Source organism: Gasterosteus aculeatus, chromosome 13, assembly GCF_964276395.1.
Source record: "Gasterosteus aculeatus chromosome 13, fGasAcu3.hap1.1, whole genome shotgun sequence".
Lineage (NCBI taxonomy): Eukaryota > Metazoa > Chordata > Actinopteri > Perciformes > Gasterosteidae > Gasterosteus > Gasterosteus aculeatus.
This window is the reverse complement of record NC_135701.1, coordinates 2,321,734-2,349,118: the sequence shown is the minus strand read 5'-3', so window position 1 is coordinate 2,349,118 and position 27,385 is coordinate 2,321,734. Positions and strand designations below refer to the sequence as shown.

General features: G+C 43.2%; 1 protein-coding gene across 1 annotated transcript in view; it reads right to left on the bottom strand.

Moving 5' to 3' along the window:
• cacna1ba (calcium channel, voltage-dependent, N type, alpha 1B subunit, a) overlaps window positions 1–27,315 on the bottom strand; it is a 124,895-nt gene extending 97,580 nt beyond the window's left edge. The window contains exons 1-6 of the mRNA XM_078087326.1: window positions 26,365–27,315; window positions 25,018–25,123; window positions 24,378–24,517; window positions 6,795–6,886; window positions 5,523–5,675; window positions 4,563–4,750 (exon numbers count right to left, since the gene is read on the bottom strand). Of these exons, the coding sequence (XP_077943452.1) occupies window positions 4,563–4,750; window positions 5,523–5,675; window positions 6,795–6,886; window positions 24,378–24,517; window positions 25,018–25,123; window positions 26,365–26,615 (930 nt within the window). The 5' untranslated portion in view covers window positions 26,616–27,315. The remainder of the gene's footprint in view (window positions 1–4,562; window positions 4,751–5,522; window positions 5,676–6,794; window positions 6,887–24,377; window positions 24,518–25,017; window positions 25,124–26,364) is intronic.
• Between the last annotated feature and the right edge of the window lie 70 nt (window positions 27,316–27,385).

The following is a 27,385-nucleotide window of genomic DNA, read 5'->3' as shown; positions in this document are numbered from 1 at the left end:
CTGCTCTTTAGTTCTCAGTGTAAATCGATACTCTTACTCTTCACTTGTTTTATTTACAGTCTATGTGGGCATGCTCTGTGACAGTGCGACCCCAGTGGACTGATTAGGAATTGCAGCTACTTTTATAGAAATGCAATTTATGTCTTTCTGTAATTTACACACTTAGCAAAGTCATCGGGCGGGCCGAGCTGGACCCCCTGGCTGGCCGGATGTTTGACACCCCTGATCTAGACCCCCCAATATCACTGCCACCCTTGTAGCAGCGCACGCAACCCCATCGTTTTCCCCCACAGGTAGTGAGGACATGGGGAGTAGAGTCTTGGGCTGCCACATCACTCCTTTGGGCTGTGCCCAACCGGGCTCTGCGGCAAACCCGGCCACCAGACGCTCGCTGTCGGCCCTCCATCTGGGCCTGGCTCCAAATGGGGGCCCCAGGGTTCCTCCGGGCCAGGTAACTCCTTCCCTCTTCCGTTTTTTCATAGGGTCTTTTGAACCATTCTTAGTCTGGCCCCTCGCCTGAGACCACTTTGCCAAGGGTAACCCTACCAGGAGCACAGGGCTCCTGACAACACAGCCCTCAGGGTCATAGGGACACACAAACCTCTCCACCACGATAAGGTGATGGTGCCCCAGAGAGGGGAAAAGAAAGTGAAAATTGAAATTTTAATTTGTGTTTGACAATGGCCTGGCAGTGCCTTCTGAAGGTCAGCAGGGTGACATTTTGATTTTATGTCAAATACATCTCTTTTGTTTACAAATTCCTTCTCTTATAGTTTATTTTCATTTGTTACTCCCTGGCTCCCCTAGACATTCGTCGCGGAACATAGCAATTGGGGTCTCGTCCTAACTTGGCTCTGCTGCGGGTGTGATTATTGTGGCGCATGGTTAGAGTGGCTGTGTGCAAGTATCTGTGAAGTTAAGTGCTGCTCCATCCCTGATAGGAAAGAGCGGATTCCCCTTGGAGTTTGTTGGGGGGGGCATTGATAGTGTGATGCGAAAGTGGTTTGGGTAGTATGGCAGCCTTTGACATAGCAGTGTTTGTGGCTAATCCTTTTCTCACTCAGTTCTAGAGGTGTAGAGAGTGAGCTGAGGGAGATGGCAATGCATTATATTGTCCCGGTGTCGAGTTAAAACAACTTCAATTTTCATGGTGAATGGTGTTTTTTTGAAAATGCTGCCAACACACATAGCTTAATATTTCTTCCGGCAAAATGCAAATTTTAGAGCCCAAGGTCTCAAGATCACACTGCGCGAATTTGAAAAGAATCTGGGAGGAGTACGGTGTTTTACAACTTTAGGAAATCATAAAAATAGGTAAAAAGAGCAGATTTTCAATGATTAACTGCAGCGCCCCCTATCCTTCAAATATTCTCAAAGAATTAGGGTGTGTTCCGGGGTTCAATGTTTACACATGTTACAATTTTGGTGAGGGCAGGCCAAGTCATTGGGGAGTTATCAGTCTTGACAGATTAAGCCACATCCCTTGCAAAGTTCATTAGCCCATAGCTTCTCAAAACAATAAGATTGCAACAGGATTTTGATAAGGCGTGGGGACATTGACTCAATAATGATCCACAGAAAATACTGCGACAATCATCCACAGCGTTTAGGAGAAATGGGCCCAGATAGCTCCCATGGTAGGATAGCTCCCATGGTAGGACACACTAAGCAAGTCTTTCTTCAGCATACCTGGTTTGTATTAGTAATTATTAGGGTCCTCGCTACAACTAGTCGTAGCCCAAGAAGCATTTTATGTTTTGTGTAACGCTGTTGCCGTGGCGACCTACTATTTGCAGTAGACAAAAAATAGGTGCTTTTGAGGTACTAAACATGCTCAAATTGTAACTATATGGCACACACATAAGTCAATAATGTAGTTACCGGATATAATTTTAATGTTTCAAAATGGTAAATTTGATAAGCGCCCCCTATATTTATTAATTGAAGCAGACCCAGCGCTACATTTGACCTACAAGTTTGAAACTTTGTAGGAATATGTAATACAAGCAAACTGAAAAGAAAGTCTCTTGGGACCATGCTCGAAACCGGAAGTAGGCCATTTTCTCATGTTTTGCATTTTGTTATTTTAAAATAAATCCGGAAATATCAGTATTGGTGAAAAATGTGATATTTTTGGGATCTTGCATTTGGAAAGAAATGTCTCTATAGCCCCCACTAAGAATTTGAAAAGTACCACATTAACCCAGTTTTTACCCCGATTGACTTCAAATTTGCAACACATGTGTTCTTGGTTATGCTTTACAAAAAAGTAAATTATGGCATTTAAATGGACCAAATGGAGATTTGCCGCAATTTAGAATTTTGTGTAAAACACACTTTTGCCAACCTCTCTAAATGTTGATTCCGATACTCACAAGATTTTCTTTGGATCATTATTGGTTAAATGTCATCAGAAATCATATAAAGCTTGTTGATCTTTCATTGTTTTTTAGAAGATATGGGCCAATGGACTAATTGATAATCAAAAGTTCTTTTCATGAGCTTAGTTGGGGGTTCGCTGTCTTGTCTTGATTCAAGAGTTAGGTAAGGGGGGAAGCCAGATGTGCCGAGCAGGCAGACACGAGTCTGACAGGATGGGGAGTCAGTTTCAGTCCTGGCTGAGGAGTGCAAGATCTGCAGGTCAACTAGTAGATGTGCCAGCCAAAGGGGGGTTTAGAGACACACCAACACTATTCAACATACACACTCTGTTCGTTGATGTTTACGTTAAGTCAGGAGTCCAGACATTGGATGTGACCGGATCTTTAGATGCAGGGGGTTGGAAGGTCCTCCTCTACGCCAGTTTAGGGGCAATAGAAATCTTTCCTTCTCTGTCTTTCAAGGGTTATAAAACATGATGTTCTTGCTGATGTTAGTTGTTCTTCCGGCCTGTGTGCTACCTGAACTGCTCCTGCCTTTGCAAACGCAGCGCTGTGATCTGACAAATAAATCTCCCAGTACGAGAGAAGTTGTTCGGCTGAATTTTTGATAACCCCGACCAGGCTCCAATTCTTAAACACGTATTCTTACAGGGTTGTGGCTTAATATGTCAAGACCTATAACTAACCAAATTTGTAGCGTATGTATATACTGCACCCCTAAAAATACCCTGTATCTCTTCCCAGAGATTCCTGATTCTTTTTTAATTTGGGCAGTGTGATCTTGAGATCTTTGCCTTTAAGAATTGCAAAAAGCCTGAAAAAATATTGAACTATGTAAGCGCAGAGCACTGGCAAAATAAACAACGTGAAAATTGAAATGGTTTTAACTCGACCATACATTTTTAATCTGCTTATTAAATAAAGAAACAAAAAAAAAAAATCACTACGGTGATCTCCCGCGTTCATCAACATCAACATCAACATCAACATCAAGTTTACGTGGGCCAGGCCGCTACCAGCTTACCGGGATCCTCTCCCAACTGGTCTCCCCTCACTGCCCCTTCCGCCTTCTTTTGTACTCCGCTTAATGAGGAGGTCCAGGTGTGTCAGGAGACACACCTGATCGCGATGAGCTTGATTCTGATTTGGCTGGAACATACACCCCTTTTACTACTACCCCTCAGCCCTTTACAATATCTATTTGTATGGCAAAAGATCTCAGATTCGCCTGACAAAAAAAAAAAGGATTTACAGGAGCTTTATCCCCGCAAAACATGAAGGAAGAAGCCTGTTAGCCTATTGTGTGAACAGTATATATGTAAAGGTTTTACTTTCAGTAAAGCAGAACAAATCCAGAGAGGCTTTAGTATAAGCCTCACGGCCACATCACAGAAGAGAAATTAGATGCAGTTTTTTCAGATCTCAGCCATTCCACGGCGGATTTCTAATCAGATTTCCAGCCTCTATGAACTCGTCAGAGCCAATGGAATCGAGGCAGATCATCGTGGGATAGAACGGCAGTTTCCTTAGCCAGTAAGAGGATACGTTTGCCTTGGGAGAGACACACACTTTAGCATTCAAAAAACCTCGGGAATTATGCGTTCTTTCGCTGAAAACCTACAGAGGTAAGATATTTTATGATAGAAAAGTGATAACGTGATTTAAGTTTTTGGTGTTGGTTTTCCCCTAGCGGATCAGGATGGTCAAATAGATTTTTTGGGCTTTGTAGCCCAGACTTGAAGCTTTCCAGAGGTGCATGGCATTATTAAATGGGTTCATGATGAGTGCCTGTCATTGATGTTATGTGCTAGACATAAACAGTAAAAATGGCAGCATCTCAGGATTCCTGTCACTGTGATGGGGTTTGTAATAGGAGGGTTAAGAGCAGAAGATATATTGTGGCCTAACTGTTACTTCATTCGGCGAGCCTGACAGAATGTCCTTGTGAAATGATGAAACTAGGATTATTTTGTTTTGCCCTAACCGTTGAGCAGCAAATTAGAAAATCTTTAGGGCCGGTGCAAGTGCAGCGTTTTTGTTGAAACTGAAGCTGCGCTTGATAGAAGTTGCAATTTCTGGAAGTAGGAGAAGGAATTTATCTAGCTTAGACGGACTCCTGTTGATCCCACCCAAAAAACTTAAGTTGTTGTCTTAATAAACAGCTTTAAGAAGTTGACTCACGTTGTAGAGAATGTCCACCCATCCCTCCATTGTGATGCACTGGAAAACCGTGAGAACCGCGAAGAGGATATTGTCAAAGTTGGTGATACCAAAGTTGGGTCCAGTCCAGTACTCCCTGCAGGCTGTGCCATTAGCACAGGTCCTTGCTGGAGCCTCCAGCCCACAAGGGAAATCCGCTACTTGTTCGTCTAAAGGCAAAAACACACACATACTCATCAAAATATGCCGTACCAAGATTTTCTAAAGGATTTCACAGATGCTCATATATATATATTTTTTTTTTAATATACATGGATATATACATGCTGGGTACATTCATAACAATATAACTCTTCTCTTCTTCTGAACAATATGACCAGCAAGAGAAAACCACCTTTCACTGGGTGCAGATGTTGTGACATCTCTGCGAAAAACGATATTTAGCCTGACGAACGACACCTGCCTGGGTTAGGGCAATCCCAGCATACGACTAATTTACCAGCGTCAGTGTCCTTTTAATAACTCTGGACGCTCTATAATATATAGATACAAATCTATATGTGTACGAGTATGTATATGCACAGTGATTGGAATTTGAAAATGTGTTATGCACCTTCCTAGTGAAGAAACAAACAAATAATACAATTATGGTATCCTCGAACTAACACTCATAATCTGAATCGGCTTCAGATACATTTTCTATCTTCAAAGGAAGTAAAAGCGGTGTTGGACGTCTACCATTAGTACCATTCGTTTTTGATCATACGATTTGATGCACATGCTTAAAAATGTTACGGTTATTCTGAAAGTCTGTCAGGAATGGGTGTTTGAATCCTCAAAACATTCATGGGACCCCTCAATAGGTTACTTCACAATATGTTTTGGATGTGGATTTATACCATATATATGATTACGGTTCTATCAACTTATGCCTTGGTTAACATCAAGACGGAGTTCATCCCCCACTCTCAGGTAGCTCACCTGTGTCAATTCTAAAGCAGGTGCGGTGGAACTTGCCCATGTAGAAGTCAAGGCCAATGATCGCAAACATGAGGATGGCGAAGAAGAGTAGCAAGCCAATCTGCAGCAGAGGCACCATGGCTTTCATAATAGACTTTAATACCACCTGAAGACCTGTAACAAGAGAAATATGATTATTTTAAATTATTATTATTGGTTTGCTGTAACAAACACTATTTTCGAACATAATGTGGCGAGTCGTTATAGATGTGCAGAATGTATATGAACAGCCAGTCTTTAGTCCCTTCTCTGTTCATGTGTGGGAAGAATGCAATTAGTAATTTTCAACAGCTGAGGCCACTTGTCTGCGCCGTTGCTTGAACCACTCCGGCGCCACCACATACCAAGACCACCTGACTTAGAATGAATGAATTACGTTCATCTTTGTGAGTGTTATTCAGCCATTCCACCAGACTGTCGGTCTGTGGACGAAAAATCACTAAGAGTAAATTCAACGTGTTTTGTTAAGCACAGAATGTAATCGTGTCCGGCGATGTCGTATGGAGGGCCAGTTGGTGAAGAAGGTGGCCGGTATTGGACCAGCCCAACTTGTCCCAATGGGGTGTCCCTGGTATCCCGTATGGCCAGTCCGCCCCTGCAACTGGGTCTTTTTGGGGTTCTTGTGGGAGGTACTGCAGGAGTATGTGTTGCCAGACCCGTTGCAATGGCCATGTAGTCACTGCATGCCATCAGAATGAGCTGTGTTCGTATCATCAGCAATAAGTCAGATACGTTCCCGGTGGATGTCGACCTCCGCCACGGCTGTCCTTTATCACCATCCTCTGACTTTCATAGACAGGGTATCTAGGAGCAGCCGGGGGATGGAGAATGCTGTGTTTAGGGGTCTGGAGATCCACTCTCGGTTGGCAGATGATGTGGTCCTCTCGGCCAACCCGGACAGTGACCTCAAGCTATCACTTGGGCTTTTTGCAGCTGAGTGTGAAGCAGCAGGGATGAGGTTTAGCATCTCGAACTCTGAGGGCATGGTGCTCTTTGGTGTTGAAAGGAGTCAGCTGAGGTGGTTTGGGTATCAAACTAGGATGCCTCCTGGTTGCGGGTGAGAGGGAGGTCTGGGTCAACCTTCTAGACCTGCTGCCACTGTGACCAAACCCAGTATAAGAGCAGGAAAAATGATGAATGGCTGGATGAACATTCCTCTCTGGAATGAGTTCTGATAGTTATTCTACTAATTGCAATAAAAATTAGGCCAGTAAAAATGTGAAGCTAACTTACTTGGAATGCCGGAGACCAGTTTGAGTGGCCGCAACACTCTCACAGCCCTCAGTGTCGTCAGATCAAAGTCAGCCCCAACAGTGGCAAGGATCCTGCACAAGACACCAGCATGGGAGGAAGAAAAGAGGAATGTCAGAAGCTGTTTGACGAGAACACATGCGCTAGAAAAGAACATTAAAGCCGCTTCATTTTAAATAGTTACGCACCAAAAAACAACGACGTAGGTGCGGACTGGCCATAGGGGATATCGGGAAATCCCCATTGGGCCGACGGGGTGTTGGGCTGGTCCAATATTGGCCCACCTCGGGCCAACTATATTCTCTGCTTCACAGATCACGTTAAATTTAATGGTTAAAGCAAGGAATCACTGACTGACCTTTATAGTACTCCTCACAATCTGTATTTACACTCCTGGTTTCAATCTTCTTTGGTCATTTAATCTCCTGCGTCAGTCTAACTTTGTTTTAGGTGTTTGGCCTGCGGTACAAGTATATCCTGCCCGCGAGTAAATATCAGAAATCTATCATAACCAGCCCGCCGGTTAATAGGACGCACACGGCAGATATTAAAAGTCCCAGAAGGCACCCCAACTGTCAGGGGTGCGGGGAGGCAGGACTTTTTAGAAAACAAAATACTTTAATAGTCAAAAGGCAGAAACAAAAGGCCAAGGGGCAAAAACACGCACAGGAACCAGGGCAAAAAGGCAGGCAGAAACTAGGGACATCCAGGACATTCGAAAATGACGCAACAAGTGACACAAGAGACACACTGCTTAAATACACTAGGGAGGTGCAGGTGATTGGACACAGATGGAAACGATCAGACAATCACAGGGGATGACAGGACAAGGCAGGAAGTGAAGTTACCCGGGGACACGAGTGGCAGAAAACTACAAAATAAGACAGGACGTGAACCCAAACCGTGACACCAACAGCTACTTGTGACAAATCTAGCGAATTCTCTACTGGAGAAGGAGGCAAGGCTGCCCAGTAATCGGTCACAGCGAGGGATCACAGGGGAAACATGAAGAAGGTATTTTATTTTATTCTGTCATCATAAGCATCGGGTATCTTGATGGAAGTTTTCAATTTTGTCCCTCTCTGTGATTGAGTTGGACACCACTGTTCTAGCCTACTCAACGCTTGCATCTCTCGCTTGCAGACAAAGCCGTTCTGGAGCGTGAGACAACAGCAAACGTAAATACTTTAAAAGTGGGAACTTAAAATCTCTCACTTATTTGGGAAACCACGGACTGGAGATACAACGATTGTTTGGTTATGCACCTTCAACACCCCTACACACACAATCACACACCCACCATTTTCAATTTTTTTTGTAAATAAGCGTTTTGCTACAAAAACTAAACCCAGTCCATCGAGTACTTGCGTATAATTGTATGTTACAATTTAATGCCGCTGTGAAAAAAACCCATCTATGCTACCCTAGGTATATGTGCTGTGATACACCTTGGCAGTTAGACAAACTTCCTGACCTCACGACTCTGAAGACAGTTGTCCGTTGTCCACAGGTTTATTGACGATTGTAACAAAACACTCCCTGCCTGGCGTGATTACATGCCACTCAATAAATCCAAGTCAGTTCACTTCACTGGGCCTCTGGGGGAAGAAGAAGCACTATCTCAGAAACAGGCCTAAGAAAGAGTTTCGTCACTCCTGTTTGTGTGACCTTGATTTCAACCTTCCTCTCTTCGCTGGGGAAGATCTGTGTTACCAATCCAAGGGGTCATTCATTTCTGGGTACTTGACTACCCTTGAGGATAACACTTCCTGGGTTGATGTTCAGATGAGTGGACTGCCACTTCTTGCGTGCCTGTAGTGTCGGGAGGAATTGCTTTTGCCATTTGTCCCAGAAGGTATTAGACAGGTGCTGGACCTGCAGCCATTGGCGCTTGTAGAGGTCTGAAACTCCAAACTCTCCAGTAGGAGCAGACAAGACATTCACTTTTTGAGTGAGAAGAGCAGCAGGAGTGAGTATTAATGAGTCCTCTGAGTCGGTTGTCACAGGAACAAGAGGCCTGCCATTTATAATGGCTGTCACTTCTGCCATGAAAGTCACCAGCATCTTCAAAGCTTTGTCTTTGACTGAAAGAGATAACTGCACGTTCTGCCTGTATCAGGTCCTCAGGATTTAAACACTGTCTTTGGAATGTTGCTTTAAAAACGTGCATCTCCTTTAATTGCCTGGACTCATCTTTTAAGCTACTCCGCAGCAGTCTTGATCTCCTTTCTTTTTCTAGTCTGCAGTAAGATAGTAGTTTTTACTTTAAGTAGCCAAGCTACAGCTGTCATCACACTTCTCCATGAAGTGAAATAACTCAAAGAGCTAGTGGGGTTCAATGGGCCTTTAAAAATGAGGTTGCTTGTGATGTCTTGCTTGATCATTGGCAGTTTCCAAATGAGGTTTCTTCCATTCTTTGTCTGGTTAACAGACAGATAAACTCCCTTTCTCCATCTCTTGCAGCTTCAGAAGCGGTTTGCTGTTAGCCCCCTAGAGGCTTCATCTGCCGGATTTTCATTAGTGTCCCTTACAAAGGAGATCCTATTTGCTACAAATGTTCGGAAACGTTTGGTTTCGTTGGTGATATGTTTTAGCACTGTTGTGCTATCAGTCCAGAAAATGGATTTGTTCAGCTGAAGCTGTAATTCCTTCCGAAGCATTATATCAACTTTGATATAGGACTGCAGCTGTGAGCTCCTATCTGGGACTCATTACTTGCTTTAATAGTGATACTCTTGCTTTCCCTATCATGAAAGCAACATGCACCTCCTTGTCGTTGTTTTCAAGTACAAGATATGAAACTTTACAGTATCCACTCTCGCTGGCGTCTGAAAAGTGGTGCAACTGTGCATTTCTGATTTGACCAAAGTTTGTGGGCTTCATGCAACGGTCCACTTTAAACTCATCTTTTTTAGATCTGCCAGCCATCCTGTCCACTGCTGAGAAACAGTTTGAGTATGTTTTCATCCCATCCAAGTTTCTTTTCCTGCTTAATTAGTTTGGCTGGCAAACAACAAGATAAGATGCCGCGTCTAGTGTATGCTTGTGAGGGTGCAGTAATTCTGATCATTGAACAATGTTTCAACGCACCAGTACAATCCTGGTGCTCGTTCCATCGGCAGGTTGTCCTTGTCCAAGTCCAACTCTTTTGTCTCCTTGGTTCTGTTTTCCTGTGGATGCCAATACTTTATGGCTGTTGCTGATCCACTTTGACAGTATGAATCCTCCCTTCTGGCAGAGAGCGGTCAGGTCTCTTACCATGAGAACAGCGTCCTATGGACATGGATTTCAAACAAGCATCTACATAAAAGTTGTTCTTTACGGTGTCTATAACCTCTGCTGGAAAATGAGTCTTGTTATCTTCATCTGTCTTTCTAGTTCAAAATTTGCACAACTCTGTGATGACACTGCTCCAAAGAGGTGTACTTTCATCCAGTAGTCGACAAGGTCCTGCTGCACATCACCATCCGGCCACCATAGGATTTGCAGATAGTCAATATGGTTTTCTGACACTTTGACCTGGTGAAACATTGCTTTGGTGTCAGCAATCAGGGCAACCAGCTCTTGTCTGAATCTGATGAGTACTCCGATGAGTGAGTTGGTAAGGACCCTGTAGCAATTGTTCATTGAGCGATCTTCCCTTGAAGCCAGCACCGCAGACGAAGACCACTCTCAAGGTTCCTTTCCCATCATTACAATTCAGTTGATCTACTGGTATCATTTCAGCATAGCAGTTGTCAATCATTTCTTTGAGAAAACTTGTATATTGATTGTGAAACATCTCATTTTTAACAAACTTGCGTTTCAGGCCTTGATGTGCTGCTCTGCTATGTAACGATTATTTGGCATGCTGGGATTTTCTTGCTTGAAAAGGTAAGTCTACGCAGTGACTAGCGAGTGATTTACGATATCCAAGAATTGTATCTCTTCTCTGGACATTTCCTCTGTTCCCTTGTTGTTTACTTCATTGAAGTCATGATTGTATTGTTTAACCAGTAGCTCCTCTAGACTCACGATAGACATTCGGTTGACAGTAGGAACAGGGCAGCCATTCTCATCCCTGATGTTGTCTCCCCTCAAGGGACTATAGATGACCCACCCCAACAGGGTCCTCACAGCATATGGTCCATCCCCTTGGCTATCGACCACCTCCCAAGGCTCCAATACCTTAGAAGCATTTGTGCCGATGAGCAGGTCAATGCCAGCATCTATTTTCATGAATCTTGAAATCCTTCAAGTAAGGCCATTGAATCAAGTCGTCTTGTCTGGGAACGTTGAGCTTGGAAACAGGCATGATCTTATGTGTAAATACATTGGACAGTTGTATGAAATCATTTTTGTCCAGACTTGATATCTCTAAACCTGAGATATGATGAAAGGTCACAGGTTTCACCTGGTTCATTGTACGCAAAAGAATACTAGTCTTTTGTCCTGTTACATTCAGTCTTCTCATCAAGCTTTCTGTCCAGAAGGTAGCTGAGCTTCCATGATCCAAAAATGCATACGTTTGCAACACTGTATCTCCCTTGGGGGTCTTTACTTGTACTGGAACAATAGAGGAGAGAAAGGTTTCTTCACCGGCCCCAATATGCCCACATGTATGAGGTGAGAGAACAGCATTGCTCCAAATTGATTTCTCATCCAATTCTGTTTCTTTTCTGATCTCCTTTTGTTCAATGTGAAGTATTTCAGGATGATTTCTGTTGCAAATGTCACAAGTCAAACGACTTGCAGTCTTTGCTCATGTGTCCTACCTTCAAACATCCAAAACAGACTCCCTTTTTCTTTAAGAGTTTTTTTCTCCCTGTGCATCTTTTTCCTGATTTGTGGACAGCGAACCAATGTGTGACCATCTCTAGCACAGAACAAACAGGAATTTTGAGAATTAGTGGCAGATACATTTTTCATTCCATTTGTTGTCATTTTTTCTTGTTTCTACAGGTGTTACAGTAGTTGCAAAACTGCTTCCTCTTGGTCTCAGCTTTTCTCTTGCTGTGACATAGGTGGAGCTTTTGACAGATGTAGTTATCGACAATATCTTCACTTGTCTCTCCATGAAGTCAGAGAAACTAGCTCGACGTCCATGTTGTTCCTGGAGCTGACATGCCCTATTCCTCCACTTGTCTCTGAGCTTGTAAGTCAGTGTGACAAATTGGGTGACAACTCACCTTTGTCCCCATGGTGGTATATGGGTTGAATGCTTGCCAAGCTCTGCAGGTGAGCTGGAGGCTAGAGGATAGGGCAGGCAGTGAGGCCTAGTGTTTGTGCAGGGGATGATGTCAGCAGTGACATCATCGGGTTGGATTGTCATAATGGGTGTCACCTGAGCACATTGATTGACGGCGCTATAAAGGTGGAGGACATCGACTGTTGGGGGGAAATGGTGGAACATGTGTAGCTGAGGGCTGATGTCAGATGAGGTGATGTTAAGTTTATTCGGTTAATGAATTAGGTTTTGGTTGTTTATCTGTTTAATCAGACCTGTATCAGGAAACTTCCTTTTTTTTTTTTTTTTTACAAATAAAAACTTATTTTTTACCTGGACTAAGTCTTGTTTGCCTGCCTCCTAATTCCAGGATTCCCTCGGTTGTGACATCCTCACAGGCAGTTTCAGAAGAATGGTCTTCGTACTGGAAGCAACTTTCAACTCCTCCATATAGGTGAGCTGTTGCATTGCAACAACCTCTCAGGAATAATGAAAACGCTTGCAATGCTTTTACATCCTCTGGCTTGTCCAAAGCTTTGTCCATGTATGCTGTGGCAAATGTTGGCAGCTGTGGACTAAGTCTTTTGGATACCCTCTGGTGTATTGCTCTAGTAAATGCAGGCAGTCGCTGCAGTCAGTCTTTCTTTCCACTCCTCTCTCAAATGCCCTAATAAACTCCATATTGCAATGGATCACCATCCTAAACAGGAATGTCACTTGGAAGTAGAAGAGATTTTGTTGAGCGAGAAGAGCTGTATGTCACTTTGCTTCTTAATTATGTGATATCACCTTGATTACCATTAAATACAAGTTGTGTTAAACCTAGTTTATGCTTCTGCGTTTTCAGAGCGACCCAAGGAAACGCAGACTCAAGAGCCCCTTGCGTGCCTTTTCACACGTGCTTGCGTGGGTCGACCCATTTTTCTAGGCTTGTGTCGAAATGATTCGACGCAAGCCTCCTGCAGCGCACCAGGCTGTGATTGGTCTGCTAACTACATCCTTATGCCATCCAACCTCTGAAACCACACATTTACATCCTGTATAACACCATCAATAGTTTCCATGTTTTGTTGAAACCAGGGATTTTGCTTTTAAAGTTCATTTTCAGGCAATGGCTTCATCACAGATGTTGATTAATTTAGATTAAGTTAGATTGCACTTGATTTGCATTCCCCTTTGATTTCATGACCTCTTTCCAAAATTCCATGGACTTCTTAGCTTGTTTACATTTCAAGTTTCTCGTTTTCTGACAGTTTTCAATTAACATTTCCAAACATTTATCAGTGTGTTTAATAACCATTTATTCTTTTTCAGAATCCAGTGAAACATCGCCATCTTGTGACCAAACGTCAGACTTGAAAAAAGACATATTTGTCACTTTTACGTGGTGATTGCAGAATGTTTCAAACGGCTGATATTGCAGTGACAGTATAGGATTCGGTCAACAAAATTCATCAGTGTAGCAGTTTCTGGTCACTGTTTCATAGCTTTTCCAATAAAGCTTAATGTTGCACATACCCCTCCGCCTGCACCTTGTTTGGAGTGGCTGCTTGTGGTCTACAAATCCATTTTGGAATGCCCCCCGGCTACCTTTTCAAATATTCTGCACATTTCCGACAGCAAACGCCATTTAAGATCCAGTGACTTCAGTCGGCTCATCATTCCAAAAGTCTGTCCTGTTTGGTCATAACTCCTTTCATTTTGCCGGTGCAAATGATTGGAACTCCGTACAAAACACGCTCAAACTATCAGCACTCACCTCTCTCAACATAAACTGCGACGAACCATCGTTGACTCCTGTACTTGCTGACCTTCTTCTCGCTTGCATTTTTTACAAAGTACTTCCAGTAGTCTTTTTGTACATAGTGTTTATTAATTTAACTGTTGTTTTTAGCCATGTGTTATACTGTATTGGGTTTGTGTCACTTGTGTGGACTGTGCTACTGCCTCTTGGCCAGGTCATCCTTGTAAATGAGAATTGGTTCCCAATGGATTTTACCTGGTTAAATAAAGGTCAAATAAATAAAAATGTATGTATTGAAAAAAGACATCAAGAAATTCATACCATGTTTTAATCAATACATGAAATCATAAACATATGAAAAAAGACTTTAAAAGCAGAGTGCAACAAAAGAGTGAACCATCCATCCCCTCTGCTGGTCTCCCTGTACACTAACAGCTGCACCTCCAGTCACCATTCCGTCAATCTCCTGAAATTTGACTCCACCCCCTATGGACTTATCTCTGGGGGGAATGAGTACCTGTACACTCTACAGGTGGGAGACCATCTGGTGACCTGGTGCAGCCTGAACAACTCAACGCTCTAAAGACCGTGGAGATACTTGTAGATTTCCAGAACAATGCAGCCCCACCCGCCCCCATCACCCTGTAGCTCAACATCAGGTCTGTCACCAAGAAGGCTCAGCAGAGGATGAACTATCATTGTACCAAAGTCAATGATGGTGGACTTCTACAAGGGCATCATTGAGTCCATCTGCTCCTCCATCACTGCCTGGTATACTGTAGCCATGGACAAGGGCAGGTTGCAGCGTGTCGTTCGCTCTGCTGAAAGGTTGATTTGCTGCAATATTCCATCCTTACAAGACTTCTGAACAACTTTTTGAGGGCCTTCCGTCTGGCAGGAGGATTGTTGGCCACACTGTTTGAGCCCCTCCCCATTTACACATCCACGGCACAGGATTTACAGCCAACACATCTGTTGCCGGCTGTCAAATGAGTATGCAGGACCAGTCCATTGGACAGCTATGTCAGGAGGAGAAATGGAGTTTAGCTAAAACACATATGAGCAGGACGCTCTCATACTTTCAGCGCAAATAATTCGCACTGTGGTTGTCTTAACGCACCTTAACTGAAAATTCGGTGGCCGTAAAAACAGTAGCCAAGTGATCATCCACTGTGCCAGGGAAGTGTAGATTTAACCGTGGTCCGGTACATATGGAAAAGTGCATGCCATGAGTTACGACAAACAGACCCGGGACGAGCAGAAGTAAGTAATGTGGAGGCGAAACATTCAATATTTCAAACATGGGAGAGCAGCGCTAACGAGTCATGCTAAAGGAAGCAGACACCATTGCTGCTAGCAAAGCTACACTACTACAGCAACCCCATCAGAGGGCGACTGCCGACTTGCCAACTTTTCAAAAAACCTTAAGAGTAAGATTTTGTCGGGAGTGACCAAAAATTTACCACGCACGCAGCCAATCGGCCCAAAATCCGATCCGATGTGTTTTTCCGTGAGAAATTGGATGTGCAAAAGCTTTTCCCGCTTACTGCAGGTAGAGCTCGTGCTGGCGCCTGTCTTCCTCTGAGATGAGAACTATTCATGAGGCCTATGAATCACCATCGTCCGTCTGCGCCCCCCCCATCGACCTTATCGTCCGCGCCACCCCCCGTTGACCATATCGTCCTCCCGTCCCCCCCGTCGGCCGCATCTTCCGCCTGTTCTCCTCGACCATATCGTCCGCCACCCTGTTGACCATATTGTCCGCTCCATCCCCTCTCCCACCCCAATCGTTCGCGCAACCCTCCCCCCCGTTGACCGTATTGTCCGATGTTTAAGTTACACGAAGACAAATGATAGTTTATGTAATGTGTTACTATCCAGTGAAATGGGTGCGACTGTGAGTGGGGAGTACAGTCGGGTTGGCGGTTCGATCCCAGGCCTGGCTAACCCGGATGTCGATGTGTCCTTGGGCAAGACACTTAACCCTTAATATTATAACGTTATTTACCATTTTTTATTTTAAAAAAACGAAACAAGCTTGATAGTAAAATACTTAACAGTCAAGAACTGTATTAGCAAGACTAGCTGATGCGGTGACGTCATCAAGTCAGCTGCTGTTTCTCGCCGTCGTAGACCAAGCTTTGGCATGTTTGGCAGAGCGCTATGAGCGCCGTGTACAACCAGTATGGATCAACCGATTAACCAATTGATCCATATATAAGGCGCTCCGGATTACAAGGCGCACTGTCGTTTTTTGAGAAAATGAAAGGCTTTTAAGTGCGCCTTAAAGTGCGGAAAATACGGTAATTCGCCTCGCTTTTGGTGTGAACGCACCATTACAGAGACTGTACGTATACGTGTATATATACAGTATATGTATACTGTAGTATCAGAATAAGGAGGCAACTATCAATCCCCATGTAGCCACGCTGATAAAAAAAACCTCTTGGACTTTGAGTGGGGCTTTATGTGGCCGTCTACATATTTCCACATTGAACATTATAAAAAAGAAGGATGCAGTGTGCTACCTCTCCTTCCTCCCAAGGTAACACTCTTTAAAATTGTGTTCAGTTCACTAAAAATGTTGTTCCAGACTTTGTCTTGGTTGTAGAGAATGTTGTTGAGAATGTGTTCAGTGTTCCATTTGTATTAAACAGTTATTTAAGTATTTTCAATGTTTTTTGTGGTTGAATATGTTTTCATTTGTTGTAATAAATTTTATGTTTTTGTATTTTTTTTTCATGTGATTACTGTTAATGTGATTACTTGTGTTTGACACTGCTTTAGCTTTAATAAAAGTATATTATTGAAAGGCTATCTTTTGTTTGAGTTCTTTTAATGTTAGCAATTGTAGGGGTTTTATTTTGAAATGTAACACTTTTAAATCATTCATTTATAACAGTGTCATACTGTAAAATATTTTACAGAAGGGATGCTTGAAGAGGGTGAGTCGCCTGAAGGTGTAGCCATAGAAACAAAGGAGGCTCCCCTGATCTCATTAGAGACAAAGAGCTAAGACACTAACAAGGGCTTTGAAAGGTTGCAGACTGTGATTCATTACATACACATCTATACATTTACACATTCACAGTACAGTCAGTCAGCAGGGACTGGTGGGGAGGAGAAGATAGCTTTTCCACAGCGCTCTAATACGTGTGCACACAACTAAAGACAAAATGCATGTTTACATATGGTACGGATATTTAGTGCTTTAGGCCAATAATACAAGAAAAATGACATGCAGTTCCAAGGTCTGTCTCTCTCTCTGAACATAAATGGTCTTTTGACACTCGCTATATCTCCCACGACATTTTAAGTTGGACACGGCAATTGTTTTTTGCCACAATGCTGATCAATTATGGGGTGTTAACAACTAAAGACAGAAGAAAAAAATTGCTGGGATTTTTTTTTTTTTTAACTTTGTTTAAGAAATTACATATGAAAAATGTAAATGGATTGCAACAAGGAAATGCAACCCACAGGGTGATGACAACTTATTTGTATGTGTTAGGGATGTCCAAATTAACGCGTTAATCTATGAGACTGCGGCGGATATTAATGCAATAAAACATTTTAATGCAGTTGTTACATTCCCCATCATGTCTTTGGATTTCTCTCTTGTCTTGGTCTCTCTCTCTCTCTCTTTACAGGTGCAATCCCGGTAATTGGGTTCCACCTGTGCCTGTCAATCAACTGGCCGGCGCTCGAGAATAAAAAGAGGAAGGCCTAGTGGATGCAGATCTGTGCAAATGAATGTATTGGTTAAAAAGTGTTGTTGTGAAGGTGTGTGGTGGGGGGTCGAGGACCAGGTCTGGGGTATCCTATAGATTCATAATCTCACATAGTCAATTCCTGTCTAGAAACACTAGGTTATTGGTTGATGCTTCCGCTGTATTTTGTAATACCAAAGAAGTTTATAAAAGCGTGCGTTTATTCTCGTTCTAAAGGTGGATAGTCAGGCCTAGTTTTGTTATATTCATTTATTTTGTTTGGCTCAGCCACAGGTCCCAGCATCCCCAACTCAGGGTACAATCTCGTATTAAGATTGGAGTGTTTAATAAAGGTCAGCGTGGCGCAGGGGTAGGGAACCGCGAGGTTGGCGGTTCGAGCCCGGGCTGCTCCATGTCCCATGTCGAAGTGTCCCTGAGCAAGACACATAACCCCTAATTGCTCCCCGGGCAAGAATGTAATAAGCCGTGGGTTAAAAATGCAATGTTCTGCATTGCAAGTCGCTTTGGATAAAAGCGTCTGCTAAATGACCTGTAATGTAATAATAAATTGTGTCAAATTACCATCTGTGTAAGTAAATTTCTCAACCTGACTGTCCTGTGTTTGTTCCGCACGCCCCTAGACAAACAAAAAAAGGGGACGTAACAGCAACGCAACTTTGTTGACATAAATTATTATTAGTATTAGAAATACAATTAAACAACAGTGTCTAAAATACACGTTTTCTAAAGTATTACCTGTTAATTCATAAACAATAAATTTAGTAATTAAGGAATGAATCACAATTAATGAATTTAAAAATGTGAGATTAATTCGTTTAAAAAAAATCTATAGACAGCCATAGTTTATACATTTAATGGACACCCGTTTAGCATGATGACAGAAGACGCCCAGTAAACTACAGCAATCAATGTCTGGCATCAAAAACATAACTTTGGGTGTGGTAATACATGGGTTCATTTAATCCCTCTACATACTCATTCATGTAAGATTTGTAGCCCCAAGCTGATTCTCCCAGCATGCTCTCCCTGCAGACGAAAGTGTAAGCAAGGCAGCGTGGAGAGAACACGGCTAGCTGAGCGGAGACAGCAGGTGGCCAGGCCCTGCTGTCTCTGCTCAGCTAGCCCTGTGACGACCAGCTGTCAGATCAACCAGCTCCTTGGAGGGAGTGGTGATGGAGGTAGTTCTGGGTTTGTAGAGGATCCGTCCAACCTATTAAGGCAGTTTCACTTGAATTACTACTACAAATATACACAACATACATTACAATAACAATTAAGTATTTTTCCCCTCTTTTGTAAGATACTCCGGGTTTCCTATTATTATTATTATTATTATTATTACCATTATTATTATATTATTTATTAAGGCTGGAATGTGGAGGTGAGAACATTACTGTACATTTGTGAATGTTTTAATTCTCAAATTGGACTCAATTCCTTTTTGCTTAGGAAAGTTCCTAACTGAGTGAAATGACACGGAAGTAGTGCAAGTGGGTGCCATGATAAGAGCTTTTGGAATTCTCCGACCTAAGGAAAGGAGCTTCAATGCTTCCTTACTTAGTTCCTTTAGCCTAGGAACCACTGGACCATCCTTTACAAAAGGAGATAATTCGGACCCACAATTCCTTGTGGGGGCAATATTCAAAACTACTATTCTTTGACCTCTGTGGAAAAAGTCAAGGGTCAAGGAAAGATGGTTAGGAGAATTCATGAGGAGTTAGGAAAAGACAACAGTGTTGTTTAGGGAATCCGACTCCACTTTCACTAAGCTACATAGTTCTGATGTGACAGGAGACGTATGTTATTAACATCAGTCTGCAACAGCAAAACTACTTTCTAGTCTTCCGACCACTCAAAGCGCTATAACACTTCATGACATCATTCACCCATTTATACACTGATGACAGGAGCTACCACACACAGTGCCACCTGCCCATCAATAACTACCATTCACACACTGTAGTCGCAGCTACAGGAGCAATGTTGGGTTAAGTGTCTTGCCCAAGGACACATGCGGGTTAGCCAGGCCTCGGATCGAACCGCCAACCCTCTGATTGGAGGACGACCGTGCTGCCCACTCACCCACAGTCGCCCATCATCCAGATGCCTTCCTCCATGTGATGTTACAGTGGTGAGTTATAGAGACGGCATAAAACAACCAGGTTCAAAGTATTACTTTATTAACAAGATTGTTATATGTATGAGTTATGCTAACGGGTACTTACATGATCTACTTGCGTTTCTCGGTCATGATCGTTATTTCTTGTGAACTGCAGAATGCTACGTCACTATTTAATTATTGCCGCAAAGAATTGTGGGACAGATTTATCTCCTCTCGTTTTGTAAAGGATGGTCCAGTGGAACCTATTCTAAAGGAGCTAAGAAGGGAAGCGTTAAAGCTCCTTTCCTTAGCATTTAGAGCAGGGGTCTTCAACTAAAATGTGAAGAGGTCCAGTTGAAGAAAATTTCTAGAAGCAAAGGTCCGGAAGATCATAGTGTGACTACTTAGAGGAAGAGAGTTGTATCAACATTTGCATGTAATCAATACACGACCAACAAATCAAATCAGTATGATTCTAAAACTCTTGAAAATATTTATTGTCATGTAACAAAGAACTGAACATATATGCGTGACGGCAAATATAAATAATGTTCTCTTGATTAACTAAATAAAAGTAGTGCTGCATTTAAAAAAATAAATAAAATGTGAAAAATTCTGCATGTTCAAATAAAGCGCTTCAATTCAGCAAAAAAAAAAAACTAACGGGAAGAAAATCTTGAATTTCCTCCTTTCTGCTTCACATTTGGACTTGACAGTCTCAGCAAATTATTAATAATAAATCTAAACAAATATTTTAACAATTGAACAGTTGAATAGAAAAAGAAAAAAAAATGTATATATATAATATATATGTATCCACTGTTTAGGGAAATTAAGATCTAGTTTTTCCTGCCAGGATGTTAAACCTGGTCTTAATGCATCAGGTTGTTCTCCTCCTCACGTGGAGGAGCTCATTGAGCCTCATGATGACGTTTCAATGGGTTCTGAGCGTATGAAACACTTAGTGTTGCAGTGAGAAGTATGAGCAGAAACCAGTCCATCCATTATGGATTAATGCTCTACTTTCGCTGTCCCATTTTTTCCTCATTTTTCTCGTTCGTCCCTTTCTCTCGCTTTCTCCGTCTCATCCTTTTACCGACTCGGTTCTTTGAATCTCGCTCAGTATAATGAACGAATCTTTTTTCGAGTCATTCGTTCATTTCGGGGGGAGGGGTGGTAAGAATTCCTGCATTAAAATCTGTAAACCTGTAATTCTTACTTGTGAAGGAATATCATTCACGTCTTACTAAACCTAGCCACGCGAAAGTGAACGAGGTAAACAAATCCTTTCTGTTTCCGCTTCTGAGCGCAGGTCACGTGAAAAATGATCCTAAGATCCGTATCAGAAGGCCGAATCGAAGACGAATCATTGATCTACTAGCCGAGCAGATCAATAATTCGTTCATTGTTCATAACAATAGAGGTTTTCCTAAAGGTAAAACCGGTAAATCTATACATCATAACACAAACGAGGTCCGCTAGAACCGAACGTGATAATTCACGTTGGTGGTACACCGCTTGGAATCCAATATAAAATCGTAACGAAGACGAACTTCCTACCAAACCGGTGGCTTAGCTAAGTTAGCTGAATGCTAGCCGGGCTAGAAACCCATCGAGACAGCTCACCTTTTCCAAAAAGAACGTCAGTGTAAAAGCTGGATGATCGTCCGAAGAAGAAAAAAATAAGATATACAATGGAATTGAGCTCAAAAAATCGTCTTTAAACCAATACGGTTGGATGGTATTTTCGTTTGAAAACACGACGGCTCAGACGGCGATGGCAACCTGCTAGCGCAGAGAAAGAATGCTGACTGCTTATCGCTACCAGTGCTGCTGAGCCTATGCAGGTCACGTGAAGTTCAGCCTGTAGCCGGCCGTCCAGACATGTGAGTACTCCGCTCGTACTGCCGGACCCGGGTCACGTTGATCCCACTGACGATGAGCTCGCTCTGGTTACCAGTGACGGCCAGAACCTTGCAATAAAAGGTCCGCCAATAAACATGCAAACTGGGATAAAATCACCGCTGCCGTCCCGTCCACACAACACTGACCTCTCCGGGGCATAGCCGGTCCCCTGTGTTGAAAATGGGCAGCGGCGGTACTGATCCATTTACGTTGCAAAAAAGCTTTGTTATAAAGCGGTGAAGTCCACAGTCTGGTAGCGAGGTTGTTATTATGTGTTGTATGTAAGGGTTCGCTTGATGCTAGCGTGGATGGATGGGGACGTTAGCCTGATGCTAGCGTGGATGGATGGGATCATTAGCCTGATGCTAGCGTGGATGGATGAGGACGTTAGCCCAATGCTAGCGTGGATCAGTGCTGAGCCTATGCAGGTCACGTGAAAAATTATCTAAAGATCTGTATCCGGCAGATCTTCGGGTCAATGTTTTGTTCATCTGCCAACCGAGCCTTCGGGTCAATGATATGTTCATCGTTCATTTTTCACGTGACTTGCATAGGCTCAGCACTGGTACCACTTGGTTGGCAGAAGGATAATTTTCCACGTGACCTGCATTCAACGAATCATTTCTGTTTCCTTGGCTGAGTCTATGCAAGTCCCGATGCGTGGCCACGAAAAAATGAACTAATCTTTTTTTGAGAGGACTCGTTACTCTTGAGTCCTTGTAAGGATTTGTTCAAAATGAACGAATCGTTCACGAACGACACATCACTACCAGTTAGTGACCTCTGATTTAGGAAATTCGAAAAGCTGTTATCATTGCGGCAACTTTCACTTCGTTAAGAACCTTCCTAAGTAAATTTGACAATTCAAATCCAGCCTATATATGCCTCCGGTAAAGTATCCTGTAGTCATACTGTACACAGCGCTTATCGAAGGGGATCAAATGCATGCTGGAACAGGCCTAATTCCTCCACAGTGAAACCCAATCAAATATTTATTCACTCGCTCTAGTTTTTCTTATCAGAGGAGACTGATTAGAGAGGAGCTCTCTCTGTAGCCGTCTCAATGCAGTGCAACAAGGATTTAATTCACTTTTTAATGTAAGTAACGTTAATATAATTCACTCAAATATCTACATATAGAAATGTTAAATTATAATATATAACATGATATCATAGTTTATAAAATCACTGAAGTTACGTGAGGTTCAGGGCTTGACATGAATAAAGGTTGAATTCGGCTATGGCGGGTAAAGCAGTCCTTCTCACTATTGCTACCAACCTAGCAGTTCCCCGCGCACCCTCTCTACCCCTGTGACCCTATATATATCTCTCTCTCTCTTTCATATATCTTTAAAAAATATATATATATATCTTTTTTTTCGTATTGTGGTGTAACAGACTGTCTTGTGTTTAGTGTTTTGCGTTTGAGGTAGTATGTTCCTTCAGTGTTGCCATAACGGCAAAAGGGTGGTTAAGGGGTGACGGCAGTTGTTAATGTGTCATGAGCTCATCCTCCACAAGCCCAGAAAGCTCTGTTACGTTAGTGGCAGCAATGGTTCTGGTGCACAGACTACACACCACGACGATGTGCGCACTTCCTTAGCTTAGCTAGCAGGCTGAATCCCCTTCAGAGAGTTAATTCCCGGTGGTTCAAGATGTGCTTGGAGATGAAGACCTGTTAAGAGCTCAAGGCTGTACAGCAGACGGTCCGCCAGGAGAGATATCCATGTGAAGCTGCTTGATCCATTTTATAAAATAATAAAAACTCATTCCAGGCTTCTGAAGCTTCACGCATTGACCTGATAACGTATCGTTCACGTATCTTTTCCCCTTCTCGGTCACCGTACGCTCGCTAAGCAACCTACGTGACAGGTGGTTTTGGTAAAACGCGAGGAGACCTGCTCAGTGCAAGGCAAGGATATGGCGGCACATAGCAGGTGTAGAAAAATCCGGAGGGCAGATAGATACAAAAGAGAAAAACTTTTGATAAAACTGAAAATGAAGAAAAACAATGAAAAAAAGATATTGCTCAACGAAAAGTGGAGGTCCATCAGAAAACGGCTGGTTTATGATCCAACCAAGAAATAATGTATTGCACTGACTGTAGGACGTGACATTTTAAGGGGGTCTCTTTTGTAGTTGGGACAAGCAATTTCAACAATAAAGTAAATATTCAACTTATGGATACAAGTAGTAATAGATGAAAGATATTGCTAAATAGTTAAATCATCCAGGTTTAGCCATTTTGACTGGTAAAAGTACTAATGCAAACTCAACCTAAATGTATGGAAAATCTTTTTACTGTACTAAATAAAGCAGCCAGCATAAACCGGATGGGAACTGCTGATAAAGGGTAAATGTCCACAGTGAGCTCATCCATTTCCCCCTCATGGTGGACCTTTATATGAGTGGGTAATGATGCAAGGTGATGTAATTGGAGAATGATATACAACTCTAATACTTTGTATCTGGTTCATATTTTTGCATGTGTATGTTGTGTATTTAAATCCTCCAGCGTTATAATAACATATATATCAGCTGCAAACTGAGGCACTTTCAGATGTGATTACTACCATCACTACAGGAAATTACATAATGGCTTTCACTGAAGGCAGAACTATTGCTGGAAAGTGTGCATGGTGTGCATGGTCATTAATAAATGGGTGGTGCGGTTCAAAATATATTTGTCATAATTTGGGGTTGCAGTATTTGTTTTTCGTTCAAACTGTAAGAAAACATGCAGTCATCTCCACTAATCATTAAAAATGCAACACACAGACACACATCAGAGCCCCCTTCCCCCCTGCTCATTAATGGCTGCTGCCCATCCGCTCTGTCAGTTAGCAGCTATGGGAGCCATTAGGCCAGTGCTACTTACCCTGTTAGGACCACCACAAAATCCATTACATTCCAGCCATTACGCAGGTATGAGCCTTTGTGAAAGGCAAAGCCCAGTGCGATGATCTTGATGCCAGCCTCAAAACAAAATATTCCAATAAAGTAGGGCTCTGTGTCGTCCTGTAAAGACAAAGCAGAGTAGAGTGAAGAGGTTTCATGAAATTACACCCTTCCATCTGGCTGAGTCAATGAAATCTGATCTTGGCCAGTCGATTTCACTGCACTCCAATTAAATGAAGGTCCACAGGATTTTCTTCAGCGGCTTCCGGTCCATCACATTCTACGTCCCATGAGCATCTCCAATGCTCTATCTGATGCTTCAACGCCCTGAAGAACTCTCAGAGACAACTATGGAGGATGCTGAAGTCATGAATGTTTAGTTTCCTTCTGTGAACACAAATTACTTTGAGGTGTCCTAATGCCTCTCTAGGTAGGTTATAACCCTACTTTGTATTGAAACAAAATGTTAAGGGATTTGTGAAAGCCCTCAATGTATTTTGGTCCCAACAGTTTGTAATTCAGGAACAGAGAAGGGGTGGTGGGGAGGTGGTGGGTGGGGTGCTCAGCATCACTTGAAGACCTTTACAGTAGAAAATGGAAAGCAGTTTGTGACTACTTACCAAACGCTCTGACATTGGTGTTTGGTCCAAGGCCGGGAGGTGTTGCTCCAGGGCCAACACAATGCAGTTTGCTATTATGGTGGCCAGGATCATGTACTCAAATGGAGTGGAAGTGTTAAGGACAATAGGACAAGTTGCTAGACATGAAACCACAAACCCTAAAATTTAACCAATACATACTAATCACCAAATCAAGGAGAAGACCTTATTTTGAACAAAACGAGGAGCCGCTGGGATATTAACACACACAGAGAGAGGTGTTTGATATATTAATGCTGATCATTAAATACAGAATAAACATGACGATATCACAAGGGCATTTCTAAAGCACCCATGAAAAGCCACGTTATAAAAACAGCTTTCACTAGGAACTAAGGCTCCTCTGAATGCAAAGTGTAAAAATGGCACGTCCTTTTTGTCTCAATGGCCACTTCTAGTTGGCCAGCCAATGCAGTCCTACATAGATCCAGTAACATCTTCACTTTTCTTGTAAGATAAAAAACATTTCTGTTATTATTTCAAGACATGATACATTGATTAGAGAAGATTAGTAGGTATTCCCACCATCTTTAGAACGGTTTTGGGGGGGGGCCAGGAACATGAGAGGAACTGGCTGAAAACTTAAGCTACTGAGACTCCGGCCTTGATTGATCCCCAAATGCTCTGCATCAGGATAAAAGGCTTGATAATGTACTGCACCATCAAAGCATAATACAGATTACACAACTCAATATACAAATTGATACTACTGAGAAAAGACCTTTGTTTGAAATGTGCATCCTGCAGCATTTCGCAGCTGTGACATGCAGTCTGCCAACGCCTTGATGCTGAGGTCAGCCTGCTGGGGGTTCAGCACCATCGGCAGACTACCGGGGCCATATATCACACACAATGGTCTATCAAGTACACCTACATAGTAGTGTAAACTAGGAGTGTGATCATGGATCTAGCACGAGGAAGGAAGGAGGAACGCCTGTTCTGCCCAGAGGTTTCCTGCCATCAGTTGGTTTAAAAAATAGAAAATAACTACAAGAAAGCTTGGTTTAAACTTGGCAGCATTCTAAAGAGATTTGACAAAGGAGCTCTTGATGTAGGCATCAGCTGCTACAACACCCTCTAGAAGGAAGGAAACAACACTCAAAAAGACTGTCCAAGTTTGACATTTTAGTGACATACACTTTTGTCGTCGTCATGCCTAATTAAAGGCTCTATCCGTTGGTTCAGCATTACCTAGACACATGTAAGATGTGTGCTCCCTTAAACTGGCATATTGTGTCACGTAGCTCGGTGTAAAGATGAACACAGGTGCCTAAATGACGGGGAGGCAGGGATACACGTTAAGGATATGGCCACTCTGTGATCCTTTTGGCATATTTCCGTATGATGTTATCCTCACTGAAGGCGAACAGAGAGCGGTTAACGGTGAGGCAGTTCTGTTTGACCGGAATGGGGTTGTAAATGGCCATGGTCCTGGCTCTCTGCGCCATCGTCTGCTTGTACACCCTCTGGACCCCCGGGGGCCGGCCGGCCCCTCTGCTCGGTCCCATGGGACAGCTGCCTCCATAGCGGCCGGAGAGTTCGTCTTCAAAGCGGGCCATCCCGGGAGAGCACCGGTCTTACTGGAGAAACCACAGCTGGAAGGGAAGCGAGCATCCCAGCACAGCCAGCGCCTGTAGGTCCTGGAGGTGCGCGCGCCGTTCACTGACACAGGCGTCCAACATCCACAGGTACACGCAGCGGGAGAAGCTTTACCTCTTTCCCCCCTTAGTCTCCGCAGCTCCCCGTGCTGCCACCGAGCCCGACCGGAAACTCAAAGTTTAGACGAGCGCATTCCATGATGCAGCATATTCCGACTGGCGGCCGCGGGGATGTGCTGGTCTGCGGTCCAAGTCCACCGCTTCCCGGTAAAGACTACAGCGGAGGAAATACCGCGAAGCCTCAGCGTGACGAGTCCACATTACATGTTCTTCGAACATTTATTTGTTCTAGATACTTTCTATTCCAGATGAACGCTGAGTCGATGACCGGGCCGACGACAGGCCACCGTTACTTTGTTTGTAGGGTTACCGGAGAACTACGCAGCCTGCTCCCGTCAACTCGCCGTTGATGAGAACGCAGACGCACTACTTTTTCCACTGCTCCTTGTCTAGACCCCACGTGACCGGGAGGACGCCAGTTAGTGGCTGCACCTGGACCAGCCCTGTTTCCACGGCAACAGGGAGGAGAGCGAGCCACACCGCGGTCAAGTTACCCAGACCAAAGATGACTTCCGGGATAACGTTCAAATAAGCGCACGAGAACCGTCGACTATCGTATGTTGACTTAACGATCATTATGGGCATATCTATGGAAAACCAGTGTAAACTAT